The 14,743-nt window shown below is 55.1% G+C and overlaps 1 protein-coding gene across 2 annotated transcripts in view; it reads right to left on the bottom strand.

The window, feature by feature from the left end:
* Nucleotides 1–14,743, bottom strand: part of TTC31 (tetratricopeptide repeat domain 31) — a 36,479-nt gene that overhangs the window by 20,396 nt on the left and 1,340 nt on the right. For both annotated transcript variants that reach the window (XM_040331005.1, XM_040330931.1), the window contains exons 3-7: nt 9,159–9,346; nt 4,322–4,405; nt 4,166–4,240; nt 3,409–3,510; nt 3,027–3,248 (exon numbers count right to left, since the gene is read on the bottom strand). In XM_040331005.1, coding sequence (XP_040186939.1) covers nt 3,027–3,248; nt 3,409–3,510; nt 4,166–4,240; nt 4,322–4,405; nt 9,159–9,346 — 671 coding nt within the window. The remainder of the gene's footprint in view (nt 1–3,026; nt 3,249–3,408; nt 3,511–4,165; nt 4,241–4,321; nt 4,406–9,158; nt 9,347–14,743) is intronic.

Consider the following 14,743-nt stretch of genomic DNA (forward strand, 5'->3'; position numbering starts at 1 on the left):
GAACCCCAAGAGAGAGGAAGAGACCCTAAGAACCCCAAGAGAGAGGAAGAGACCCCAAGAGAGAGGAAGAGACCCTAAGAACCCCAAGAGAGAGGAAGAGACCCTAAGAACCCCAAGAGAGAGGAAGAGACCCCAAGAGAGAGGAAGAGACCCTAAGAACCCCAAGAGAGAGGAAGAGACCCTAAGAACCCCAAGAGAGAGGAAGAGACCCTAAGAACCCCAAGAGAGAGGAAGAGACCCTAAGAACCCCGAGAGAGAGGAAGAGACCCTAAGAACCCCGAGAGAGAGGAAGAGACCCTAAGAACCCCGAGAGAGAGGAAGAGACCCTAAGAACCCCGAGAGAGAGGAAGAGACCCTAAGAACCCCAAGAGAGAGGAAGAGACCCTAAGAACCCCAAGAGAGAGGAAGAGACCCTAAGAACCCCGAGAGAGAGGAAGAGACCCTAAGAACCCAGAGAGAGAGGAAGAGACCCTAAGAACCCAGAGAGAGAGAGGAAGAGACCCTAAGAACCCCAAGAGAGAGGAAGAGACCCTAAGAACCCAGAGAGAGAGGAAGAGACCCTAAGAACCCCGAGAGAGAGGAAGAGACCCTAAGAACCCCAAGAGAGAGGAAGAGACCCTAAGAACCCCAAGAGAGAGAGGAAGAGACCCTAAGAACCCCGAGAGAGAGGAAGAGACCCTAAGAACCCCGAGAGAGAGGAAGAGACCCTAAGAACCCCAAGAGAGAGAGGAAGAGACCCTAAGAACCCCAAGAGAGAGAGGAAGAGACCCTAAGAACACAGAGAGCGAGGAAGAGACCCTAAGAACACAGAGAGAGAGGAAGAGACCCTAAGAACCCCAAGAGAGAGGAAGAGACCCTAAGAACCCCAAGAGAGAGGAAGAGACCCCAAGAGAGAGGAAGAGACCCTAAGAACCCCAAGAGAGAGGAAGAGACCCTAAGAACCCCAAGAGAGAGGAAGAGACCCTAAGAACCCCAAGAGAGAGGAAGAGACCCTAAGAACCCAGAGAGAGAGGAAGAGACCCTAAGAACCCCAAGAGAGAGGAAGAGACCCTAAGAACCCCGAGAGAGAGGAAGAGACCCTAAGAACCCAGAGAGAGAGGAAGAGACCCTAAGAACCCCAAGAGAGAGAGGAAGAGACCCTAAGAACCCCAAGAGAGAGAAGAGACCCTAAGAACCCCAAGAGAGAGAAGAGACCCTAAGAACCCCAAGAGAGAGGAAGAGACCCCAAGAGAGAGGAAGAGACCCTAAGAACCCCAAGAGAGAGGAAGAGACCCCAAGAGAGAGGAAGAGACCCTAAGAACCCCAAGAGAGAGGAAGAGACCCCAAGAGAGAGGAAGAGACCCTAAGAACCCCAAGAGAGAGGAAGAGACCCTAAGAACCCCGAGAGAGAGGAAGAGACCCTAAGAACCCAGAGAGAGAGGAAGAGACCCTAAGAACCCCGAGAGAGAGGAAGAGACCCTAAGAACCCCAAGAGAGAGAGGAAGAGACCCTAAGAACCCCAAGAGAGAGAGGAAGAGACCCTAAGAACCCCAAGAGAGAGAGGAAGAGACCCTAAGAACACAGAGAGCGAGGAAGAGACCCTAAGAACACAGAGATAGAGGAAGAGACCCTAAGAACCCCAAGAGAGAGGAAGAGACCCTAAGAACCCCAAGAGAGAGGAAGAGACCCCAAGAGAGAGGAAGAGACCCTAAGAACCCCAAGAGAGAGGAAGAGACCCCAAGAGAGAGGAAGAGACCCTAAGAACCCCAAGAGAGAGGAAGAGACCCCAAGAACCACAAGAGAGAGGAAGAGACCCTAAGAACCACAAGAGAGAGGAAGAGACCCTAAGAACCCCAAGAGAGAGGAAGAGACCCCAAGAACCACAAGAGAGAGGAAGAGACCCTAAGAACCCCGAGAGAGAGGAAGAGACCCCAAGAACCACAAGAGAGAGGAAGAGACCCTAAGAACCACAAGAGAGAGAGGAAGAGACCCTAAGAACCCAGAGAGAGAGGAAGAGACCCTAAGAACCCAGAGAGAGAGGAAGAGACCCTAAGAACCCAGAGAGAGAGGAAGAGACCCTAAGAACCCAGAGAGAGAGACACCTGAAGAAACTAGAGAAAGGGAGAATGATCACCAACATACACAATAGAGAGAAAAAAAACACAAATGACAGTGGTGGGGAATAGGAGGATGGTGATAGAGAAAGAAGAGAAAGGAAGAGGAGAAAGAAGACGAAGGGGGATGAAGGGAAAGAAGACGAAGGGGGATGAAGGGAAAGAAGACGAAGGGGGATGAAGGGAAAGAAGACGAAGGGGGATGAAGGGAAAGAAGACGAAGGGGAGGAAGGGAAAGAAGAAAGAGGCGGAAGAAGAAAAAAGAAAATAAAGGGAGAAGAAATGGAAGGAGACAAGGAAGGAGGAGGAGGGCGAAAGAAGAAGAGGAAAGTGGTAGGAAAAGAAGGGAGGAGGATAATGAGGTGGAAGGAAGAGGAGGGAGGAAGGAAGGAAGGAAGGAAGGAAGAGGAGGGAGGAAGGAAGGAAGGAAGAGGAGGGAGGAAGGAAGGAAGGAAGGAAGGAAGGAAGGAAGGAAGAGGAGAGAGGGAGGGAGGAAGGAAGAGGAGAGAGGGAGGAAGGAAGGAAGGAAGGAAGGAAGGAAGGAAGGAAGGAAGAGGAGAGAGGGAGGGAGGGAGGAAGGAAGAGGAGGGAGGAAGGAAGAGGAGGGAGGAAGGAAGGAAGGAAGGAAGGAAGGAAGGAAGGAAGGAAGGAAGGAAGAGAAGAGAAGAGAAGGTGAGACTGGGTGGAGAAAGGAAGGAAGGAAGGAAGGAAGGAAGGAAGGAAGGAAGGAAGGAAGGAAGGAAGAGGAGGAGGGAGTCCGGACACAGAAGGAAGATAAGAGAAGGTGAGACTGGGTGGAGAAAGGAAGGAAGGAAGAGGAGGGAGGAAGGACACAGAAGGAAGAGAAGGTGAGACCGGGTGGAGAAAGGAAGGAAGAGAAAGGAAGGATAAGAAAATGAAGTAAGGGCCTGAATCTGGTCGGGTTGTCCTCACATTATTCTCGGGTTGGGGTGGAGCCGGCAGTGGGTCACATGTTCTCTCCTGAGACCCCTCCAGCACTCTCTCTCGGGACCGTTCCTCTGCTCTCTCCTTAGAGGGCCCCCGTGGCCCCTCCCGTGAAGGCTCCTTGGTTCGCTCCCGGCGCTCCGGCTTGGGCTTGTTCTCCATCCTCTTCTGAGCCTGACGAACAAACGTACTTCCCAGATCCAGGTCATCCTGGAAGGAGAGGACAGGTGACACTCAGGCCAGATACACTGAGGGGCCCGTAACACACAGGAACCTCTGCCGTATGGGGGGCCACCACAACAACCTCCGCTCAGACAGACCTCCACTCGGGGGTAATGTAGAACATAAGAGACAGGTCCTCTTTACTCACATCACTAGCGGAAGTGCTGGAGTCTTGCCGGGCCGCGTCCTCATTATTCGCCTTCCCCTTCCGTATCGCACTATTATTATCCATCGTCTTTGTGACCGTTACCTGCAAGACAAAACAGTGTGCCGTCCAATCAGAGCTCCACTCTCCTTGAGGAGTCCCACCCCCGCTCAGTGGTGTACAGCTATGTGGGTGGAGTTAGCACAGTAAATGTAGTTTGATAGGAACACTCCGCCCACTGCCGATGTCCCAAAGCATCATGGGACTTGTAGTTCAATGAGGTGGCTCAGTGTTCCTTCTGCCCAGTGACCCCGATCCCATTGACCTTCCCCTACCCCTCCAGTGAGCCTAACCGTGTGGCCCTGTCCTCAACCCAGTGACCCTCCCCCACCCAGTGAGCTTGACCCTAACCGTGTGACCCTGACCTTAACCCATTGACCCTCCCCCACCCAGTGAGCTTGACCCTAACCGTGTGGCCCTATCTCTAGCCCAATGGCCTTGACCCCAACCCAGTGGCCCTATCTCTAGCCCAATGGCCTTGACCTCAACCCAGTGGCCCTAAGCCTACCTCATTTTCTGTGCATCTGAACACATTGAAAAGACTAGCCACTCAGTCATGTGACGGTGTGTTCAGTCGCGATGATTGGCTGCTAGACCAAAGCAATGTCATATGAGAGAAGGTCACACCCCCCCGGGGGTCCGGGGCCCCTTTTCATGAGCACACGACAGGGACACTTTGTACCCAGAATCCCTCACTAACCGTCTTCTCCTCCAATGGGGTCTTCCCATCCTCCGCCTCCTGCAGCTTCTGCTGGCGCTTCCGATCTTTCTGCCTCTAGAAGGAGGAGGAGGAACGAGGCAAATCGTTACTTTCCATATACAAGGGGGCGGAGTCAGCAGACAGCCAATAGCATACCTTCTTCTTCAGTCTCTTCTTATCGGCTTTATCCTTCTCCCTCTTCTCCTCTTCCAATAGTTCCTTGGCGTTCCGGTCCGCCTCCTTCATGGCAAAGACACGTCACGTGACACATCTGTCCAACCGACCACCACGTCCTATCCCACCGATCAACCTACCACGTCCTATCCCACCGATCAACCTACCACGTCCTATCCCACCGATCAACCTACCACGTCCTATCCCACCGATCAACCTACCACGTCCTATCCAACCTACCTACCACCACGTCCTATCCCACCGACCAACCTACCACATCCTATCCCACCGATCAACCTACCACGTCCTATCCAACCTACCTACCACCACGTCCTATCCAACCGACCAACCTACCACCCACCACGTCCTATCCCACCGACCAACCTACCACCCACCACGTCCTATCCCACCGACCAACCTACCACCCACCACGTCCTATCCCACCGACCAACCTACCACCCACCACGTCCTATCCAACCGACCAACCTACCACCCACCACGTCCTATCCCACCGACCAACCTACCACCCACCACGTCCTATCCCACCGACCAACCTACCACCCACCACGTCCTATCCCACCGACCAACCTACCACCCACCACGTCCTATCCCACCGACCAACCTACCACCCACCAAGTCCTATCCAACCTACCTACCACCCACCACGTCCTATCCCACCGACCAACCTACCACCCACCACGTCCTATCCCACCGACCAACCTACCTACCACCAGGTCCTATCCCACCAACCAACCTACCACCACGTCCTATCCCACCGATGAACCTACCACCCACCACGTCCTATCCAACCTACCTACCACCAGGTCCTATACCACCGACCACCACGTCCTATCCCACCGACCAACCTACCACCCACCACGTCCTATCCCACCGACTAACCTACCACGTCCTATTCCACTGACCAACCTACCAGCCACCACGTCCTATCCAACCTACCACCACGTCCTATCCAACCTACCTACCTACCACCCACCATGTCCTATCCCACCGACCAACCTATCACCACATCCTATCCAACTGACCAACCTACCACCACATCCTATCCAACCTACCTACCACCCACCATGTCCTATCCAACCTACCTACCACCCACCACATCCTATCCAACTGACCAACCTACCACCACATCCTATCCAACCTACCACCACGTCCTATCCCACCGACCAACCTACCACCCACCACGTCCTATCCAACCTACCACCACGTCCTATCCCACCGACCAACCTACCACCCACCAAGTCCTATCCAACCTACCACCACGTCCTATCCCACCGACCAACCTACCACCCACCACGTCCTATCCCACCGACCAACCTACCACCCACCACGTCCTATCCCACCGACCAACCTATCACCACATCCTATCCAACTGACCAACCTACCACCACATCCTATCCAACCTACCTACCACCCACCATGTCCTATCCCACCGACCAACCTACCACCACATCCTATCCAACCTACCACCACGTCCTATCCAACCTACCACAACGTCCTATCCCACCGACCTACCACCCACCACGTCCTATCCCACCGACCAACCTACCACCCACCACGTCCTATCCCACCGACCAACCTATCACCACATCCTATCCAACTGACCAACCTACCACCACATCCTATCCAACCTACCTACCACCCACCATGTCCTATCCCACCGACCAACCTACCACCACATCCTATCCAACCTACCACCACGTCCTATCCCACCGACCAACCTACCACCCACCAAGTCCTATCCAACCTACCACCACGTCCTATCCCACCGACCTACCACCCACCACGTCCTATCCAACCTACCACAACGTCCTATCCCACCGACCTACCACCCACCACGTCCTATCCCACCGACCAACCTACCACCCACCACGTCCTATCCCACCGACCAACCTATCACCACATCCTATCCAACTGACCAACCTACCACCACATCCTATCCAACCTACCTACCACCCACCATGTCCTATCCCACCGACCAACCTACCACCACGTCCTATCCCACCGACCAACCTACCACCCACCACGTCCTATCCAACCTACCACCACATCCTATCCCACCGACCAACCTACCACCCACCAAGTCCTATCCAACCTACCACCACGTCCTATCCCACCGACCAACCTACCACCCACCACGTCCTATCCAACCTACCACAACGTCCTATCCCACCGACCTACCACCCACCACGTCCTATCCCACCGACCAACCTACCACCCACCACGACCTATCCCACCGACCAACCTATCACCACATCCTATCCAACTGACCAACCTACCACCACATCCTATCCAACCTACCTACCACCCACCATGTCCTATCCCACCGACCAACCTACCACCACATCCTATCCAACCTACCACCACGTCCTATCCCACCGACCAACCTACCACCCACCACGTCCTATCCAACCTACCACCACGTCCTATCCCACCGACCAACCTACCACCCACCACGTCCTATCCAACCTACCACAACGTCCTATCCCACCGACCAACCTACCACCCACCACGTCCTATCCCACCGACCAACCTACCACCCACCACGTCCTATCCCACCGACCAACCTACCACCCACCACGTCCTATCCCACCGACCAACCTACCACCCACCACGTCCTATCCAACCTACCTACCACCAGGTCCTATACCACCGACCACCACGTCCTATCCCACCGACCAACCTACCACCCACCACGTCCTATCCCACCGACCAACCTACCACGTCCTATTCCACTGACCAACCTACCAGCCACCACGTCCTATCCAACCTACCACCACGTCCTATCCAACCTACCTACCTACCACCCACCATGTCCTATCCCACCGACCAACCTATCACCACATCCTATCCAACTGACCAACCTACCACCACATCCTATCCAACCTACCTACCACCCACCATGTCCTATCCAACCTACCTACCACCCACCATGTCCTATCCCACCGACCAACCTACCACCACGTCCTATCCAACCTACCACCACGTCCTATCCAACCTACATACCTACCACCCACCATGTCCTATCCCACCGACCAACCTATCACCACATCCTATCCAACCTACCTACCACCCACCATGTCCTATCCCACCGACCAACCTACCACCACATCCTATCCAACCTACCACCACGTCCTATCCCACCGACCAACCTACCACCACATCCTATCCAACCTACCTACCACCCACCATGTCCTATCCAACCTACCTACCACCCACCATGTCCTATACCACCGACCAACCTACCACCACGTCCTATCCTACCTACCTACCTACCACTCACCATGTCCTATCCCACCGACCAACCTACCACCACGTCCTATCCAACCTACCACCACGTCCTATCCAACCTACCTACCTACCACCCACCATGTCCTATCCCACCGACCAACCTACCACCACATCCTATCCAACCTACCACCACGTCCTATCCCACCGACCAACCTACCACCCACCACGTCCTATCCAACCTACCACCACGTCCTATCCCACCGACCAACCTACCACCCACCACGTCCTATCCAACCTACCACAACGTCCTATCCCACCGACCTACCACCCACCACGTCCTATCCCACTGACCAACCTACCACCCACCACGTTCTATCCCACCGACCAACCTACCACCCACCACGTCCTATCCCACCGACCAACCACCCACCACGTCCTATCCCACCGACCAACCTACCACCCACCACGTCCTATCCCACCGACCAACCACCCACCACGTCCTATCCCACCGACCAACCTACCACCCACCACGTCCTATCCCACCGACCAACCTACCACCCACCACGTCCTATCCCACTGACCAACCTACCACCACGTCCTATCCCACTGACCAACCTACCACCCACCACATCCTATCCCACCGACCAACCTACCACCACGTCCTATCCCACCGACCAACCTACCACCACGTCCTATCCCACCGACCAACCTACCACGTCCTATCCAACCTACCTACCTACCACCCACCACGTCCTATCCCACCGACCAACCTACTACCCACCACGTCCTATGCCACCGACCAACCTACCACCCACCACGTCCTATCCCACCCACCTACCACCACATCCTATGCCACCTACCTACCACCACGTCCTATCAAACCGACCACCAATCATTTCTCCTCATCTACCACCAATCCCATCCTCTACTCACCTACCTACCACCATGTCCTATCCAACCTACCTACTATAAATCATTTCCCATCCTCCACCACGAATCCTGTAATGTCCTCCTATCCCACCTACCTTCCACCAATCAATTTCCATCCTCTACTCGCCCACCTAGCACCATGTCCTATCAAAACTACCTACCACCATGTCTTATCCCACCTTCCTACCACCACGTCCTATCCAACCTACGACCACGTCCTATCAAACCAACCAATCCATTTCCTATCCAACCAACCAATCCATTTCCTATCCTCTACCACCTATCCCATCCTCTACTCGCCCACCTACCACCATGTCCTATCCAACCTACCTTCCACCAATCAGATCCCATTCTCTACCACCAATCATGTAATGTCCTTCTATCCCACCTACCTACCACCAATCATTTCTCCTCCTTCACCATGTCCTATCCAACCTACCTACCACCAATCCTGTCATCTTCTCGCCCACCTACCACCAACCCTGTACCCTTCTCTACCACTTACTACTGAACTATTCAACTCCTGTCCCATCTACCCTTTCTACTTCCCTCCTGTATCTCCCCCCCCACCTTTCTACTCTCCCCAGCAGACCACAAGACCTTTCCTCTTCTCTCCCTCCCCCTGTGGTGTGGTACTTACCTCTTGGGTTATATATCTAGGTTGGGGTAATCTATAATTCTGGGGGAGGAGAAAAGAGGGACGGAGGCCGCAGTAGGTGTTCAGATAGGGGTTGTTGTCCCAGATTCTGATATCATCATCATCATCCTCTCCATCATCATCGTCATTATAATATCCATATTCATCTAAATATCCGTCATCCGAATCCGCTGGAGAGAAAAATAAGAGAACGTGTCAGACAAAGAGGACGTGGCTTCAACCCGGCCCCCATCGCAGGACCCAACATCCATCATATGAAGGGTCCAACTCAGCCCCCATCGCGGGACTCCACATCCACCATATGAAGGGTCCAACTCAGCCCCCATCGCGGGACCCCACATCCACCATATGAAGGGTCCAACTCAGCCCCCATCGCGGGACCCCACATCCACCATATGAAGGGTCCAACTCAGCCCCCATCGCGGGACCCCACTTCCACCATATGAAGGGTCCAACTCAGCCCCCATCGTGGGACCCCCACATCCATCATATGAAGGGTTTCAGCTCGGCCCCCATCGCGGGACTCCACATCCACCATATGAAGGGTTTCAGCTCGGCCCCCATCGCGGGACCCCACATCCACCATATAAAGGGTCCAACTCAGCCCCCCATCGCAGGACCCAACATCCATCATATGAAGGGTCCAACTCAGCCCCCATCGCGGGACTCCACATCCACCATATGAAGGGTCCAACTCAGCCCCCATCGTGGGACCCCACATCCACCATATGAAGGGTCCAACTCAGCCCCCATCGCGGGACCCCACATCCATCGTATGAAGGGTCTCAGCTCGGTCCCCATCGCGGGACTCCACATCCACCATATGAAGGGTCCAACTCAGCCCCCATCGCGGGACCCCACTTCCACCATATGAAGGGTCCAACTCAGCCCCCATCGTGGGACCCCCACATCCATCATATGAAGGGTTTCAGCTCGGCCCCCATCGCGGGACTCCACATCCACCATATGAAGGGTTTCAGCTCGGCCCCCATCGCGGGACCCCACATCCACCATATAAAGGGTCCAACTCAGCCCCCATCGCAAGACCCCACATCCACCATATGAAGGGTCCAACCCGGCCCCCATCGCAAGACCCCACATCCACCATATGAAGGGTCTCAGCTCGGCCCCCATCGCGGGACCCCACATCCACCATATGAAGGGTCTCAGCTCGGCCCCCATCGCGGGACCCCACATCCACCATATGAAGGGTCTCAGATCAGCCCCCATCGCGGGACCCCACATCCACCATATGAAGGGTCTCAGATCAGCCCCCATCGCGGGACCCCACATCCACCATATGAAGGGTCTCAGATCAGCCCCCATCGCGGGACCCCACATCCACCATATGAAGGGTCCAACTCAGCCCCCAATCGCACGACTCCACATCCACCATATGAAGGAGCTTAGCCCCCATCGCGGGACCCCACATCCACCATATGAAGGCGCTTAGCCCCACATCCACCATATGAAGGGTCTCAGCTTGGCCCCCATCACGGGACCCCACATCCACCATATGAAGGGTCTCAGCTCAGCCCACATCCACCAAATGAAGGGTGGCAGCCCATCGCAGGACCCCACATCCACCATATGAAGGGTCTTAGCTCGGCCCCCATTGCGGGATCCACCATATGAAGGGTCTCAGTTCGGCCCCCATCGCGGGACACCATATGAAGGGTCTCAGCTCGGGCCCCCATCGCGGGACCCCACATACACGATATGAAGGGTCTCAGCTCGGCCCCCATCGCAGGACCCCACATCCACCATATGAAGGGTCTCAGTTTGGCCCCCATCGCGGGATCCACCATATGAAGGGTCTCAGCTCAGCCCCCATCGCGGGATCCACCATATGAAGGGTCTCCGCTCGGCCCCCCATCGCGGGATCCACCATATGAAGGGTCTCAGCTCGGCCCCCATCGCGGGACCCCACATCCACCATATGAAGGGTCTCAGCTCGGCCCCCCATCACGGGACCCCACATCCACCATATGAAGGGTCTCAGCTCGGCCCCGATCACAGGACTCCACATCCACCATATGAAGGGTCTCAACCCGGCCCCCATCGCGGAACCCCACATCCACCATATGAAGGGTCTGTCCTCTAGTGGTCATATGAGGGACCTCCTCCCCCATCATGAATGGTCTGCCCTCTAGTGGTCGTATGAGGGACCTCCTCCCCCATCATGAATGGTCTGTCCTCTAGTGGTCGTATGAGGGACCTCCTCCCTCATCATGAATGGTCTGTCCTCTAGTGGTCGTATGAGGGACCTCCTCCCCCATCATGAATGGTCTGTCCTCTAGTGGTCGTATGAGGGACCTCCTCCCCCCATCATGAATGGTCTGTCCTCTAGTGGTCGTATGAGGGACCTCCTCCCCCATCATGAATGGTCTGTCCTCTAGTGGTCGTATGAGGGACCTCCCCCCCATCATGAATGGTCTGTCCTCTAGTGGTCGTATGAGGGACCTCCTCCCCCCATCATGAATGGTCTGTCCTCTAGTGGTCGTATGAGGGACCTCCTCCCCCATCATGAATGGTCTGTCCTCTAGTGGTCGTATGAGGGACCTCCTCATGAATGGTCTGTCTTCTAGTGGTCGTATGAGGGACCTCCTCCCCCATCATGAATGGTCTGTCCTCTAGTGGTCGTATGAGGGACCTCCTCCCCCCATCATGAATGGTCTGTCCTCTAGTGGTCGTATGAGGGACCTCCTCCCCCCATCATGAATGGTCTGTCCTCTAGTGGTCGTATGAGGGACCTCCTCCCCCATCATGAATGGTCTGTCCTCTAGTGGTCGTATGAGGGACCTCCCCCCCATCATGAATGGTCTGTCCTCTAGTGGTCGTATGAGGGACCTCCTCCCCCCATCATGAATGGTCTGTCCTCTAGTGGTCGTATGAGGGACCTCCTCACCCATCATGAATGGTCTGTCCTCTAGTGGTCGTATGAGGGACCTCCTCATGAATGGTCTGTCCTCTAGTGGTCGTATGAGGGACCTCCACCCCCATCATGAATGGTCTGTCCTCTAGTGGTCGTATGAGGGACCTCCTCCCCCCATCATGAATGGTCTGTCCTCTAGTGGTCGTATGAGGGACCTCCTCATGAATGGTCTGTCCTCTAGTGGTCGTATGAGGGACCTCCTCCCCCATCATGAATGGTCTGTCCTCTAGTGGTCGTATGAGGGACCTCCTCCCCCATCATGAATGGTCAGTCCTCTAGTGGTCGTATGAGGGACCTCCTCATGAATGGTCTGTCCTCTAGTGGTCGTATGAGGGACCTCCTCCCCCATCATGAATGGTCTGTCCTCTAGTGGTCGTATGAGGGACCTCCTCCCCCATCATGAATGGTCTGTCCTCTAGTGGTCGTATGAGGGACCTCCTCCCCATCATGAATGGTCTGTCCTCTAGTGGTCGTATGAGGGACCTCCTCCCCCATCATGAATGGTCTGTCCTCTAGTGGTCGTATGAGGGACCTCCTCCCCCATCATGAATGGTCTGTCCTCTAGTGGTCGTATGAGGGACCTCCTCCCCCATCATGAATGGTCTGTCCTCTAGTTGTCATATGAGGGACCTCCTCATGAATGGCCTGTCCTCTAGTGGTCGTATGAGGGTCCTCCTCCCCCATCATGCATGGTCTGTCCTCTAGTGGTCATATGAGGGACCTCCTCCCCCATCATGAATGGTCTGTCCTCTAGTGGTCGTATGAGGGACCTCCTCCCCCATCATGAATGGTCAGTCCTCTAGTGGTCGTATGAGGGACCTCCTCATGAATGGTCTGTCCTCTAGTGGTCGTATGAGGGACCTCCTCCCCCATCATGAATGGTCTGTCCTCTAGTGGTCGTATGAGGGACCTCCTCCCCCATCATGAATGGTCTGTCCTCTAGTGGTCGTATGAGGGACCTCCTCCCCCATCATGAATGGTCTGTCCTCTAGTGGTCGTATGAGGGACCTCCTCCCCCATCATGAATGGTCTGTCCTCTAGTGGTCGTATGAGGGACCTCCTCCCCCATCATGAATGGTCTGTCCTCTAGTTGTCATATGAGGGACCTCCTCATGAATGGTCTGTCCTCTAGTGGTCGTATGAGGGACCTCCTCCCCCATCATGCATGGTCTGTCCTCTAGTGGTCATATGAGGGACCTCCTCCCCCATCATGAATGGTCTGTCCTCTAGTGGTCGTATGAGGGACCTCCTCCCCCATCATGAATGGTCTGTCCTCTAGTGGTCGTATGAGGGACCTCCTCCCCCATCATGAATGGTCTGTCCTCTAGTGGTCGTATGAGGGTCCTCCTCCCCCATCATGAATGGTCTGTCCTCTAGTGGTCGTATGAGGGACCTCCTCATGAATGGTCTGTCCTCTAGTGGTCGTATGAGGGACCTCCTCCCCCATCATGAATGGTCTGTCCTCTAGTGGTCGTATGAGGGACCTCCTCCCCATCATGAATGGTCTGTCCTCTAGTGGTCGTATGAGGGACCTCCACCCCCATCATGAATGGTCTGTCCTCTAGTGGTCGTATGAGGGACCTCCTCTCCCATCATGAATGGTCTGTCCTCTAGTGGTCGTATGAGGGACCTCCTCCCCCATCATGAATGGTCTGTCCTCTAGTGGTCGTATGAGGGACCTCCTCCCCCATCATGAATGGTCTGTCCTCTAGTGGTCGTATGAGGGACCTCCTCCCCCCATCATGAATGGTCTGTCCTCTAGTGGTCGTATGAGGAACCTCCACCCCCATCATGAATGGTCTGCCCTCTAGTGGTCGTATGAGGGACCTCCTCCCCCCATCATGAATGGTCTGTCCTCTAGTGGTCGTATGAGGGACCTCCACCCCCATCATGAATGGTCTGTCCTCTAGTGGTCGTATGAGGGACCTCCTCCCCCATCATGAATGGTCTGTCCTCTAGTGGTCGTATGAGGGACCTCCTCCCCCATCATGAATGGTCTGTCCTCTAGTTGTCATATGAGGGACCTCCTCATGAATGGTCTGTCCTCTAGTGGTTGTATGAGGGTCCTCCTCCCCCATCATGAATGGTCTGTCCTCTAGTGGTCGTATGAGGGACCTCCTCATGAATGGTCTGTCCTCTAGTGGTCGTATGAGGGACCTCCTCCCCCATCATGAATGGTCTGTCCTCTAGTGGTCGTATGAGGGACCTCCTCCCCATCATGAATGGTCTGTCCTCTAGTGGTCGTATGAGGGACCTCCACCCCCATCATGAATGGTCTGTCCTCTAATGGTCGTATGAGGGACCTCCTCTCCCATCATGAATGGTCTGTCCTCTAGTGGTCGTATGAGGGACCTCCTCCCCCATCATGAATGGTCTGTCCTCTAGTGGTCGTATGAGGGACCTCCTCCCCCATCATGAATGGTCTGTCCTCTAGTGGTCGTATGAGGGACCTCCTCCCCCCATCATGAATGGTCTGTCCTCTAGTGGTCGTATGAGGGACCTCCTCCCCATCATGAATGGTCTGTCCTCTAGTGGTCGTATGAGGAACCTCCACCCCCATCATGAATGGTCTGCCCTCTAGTGGTCGTATGAGGGACCTCCTCCCCCCATCATGAATGGTCTGTCCTCTAGT

This window comes from Rana temporaria, chromosome 1 (assembly GCF_905171775.1).
Source record: "Rana temporaria chromosome 1, aRanTem1.1, whole genome shotgun sequence".
Taxonomy (NCBI): Eukaryota; Metazoa; Chordata; class Amphibia; order Anura; family Ranidae; genus Rana; species Rana temporaria.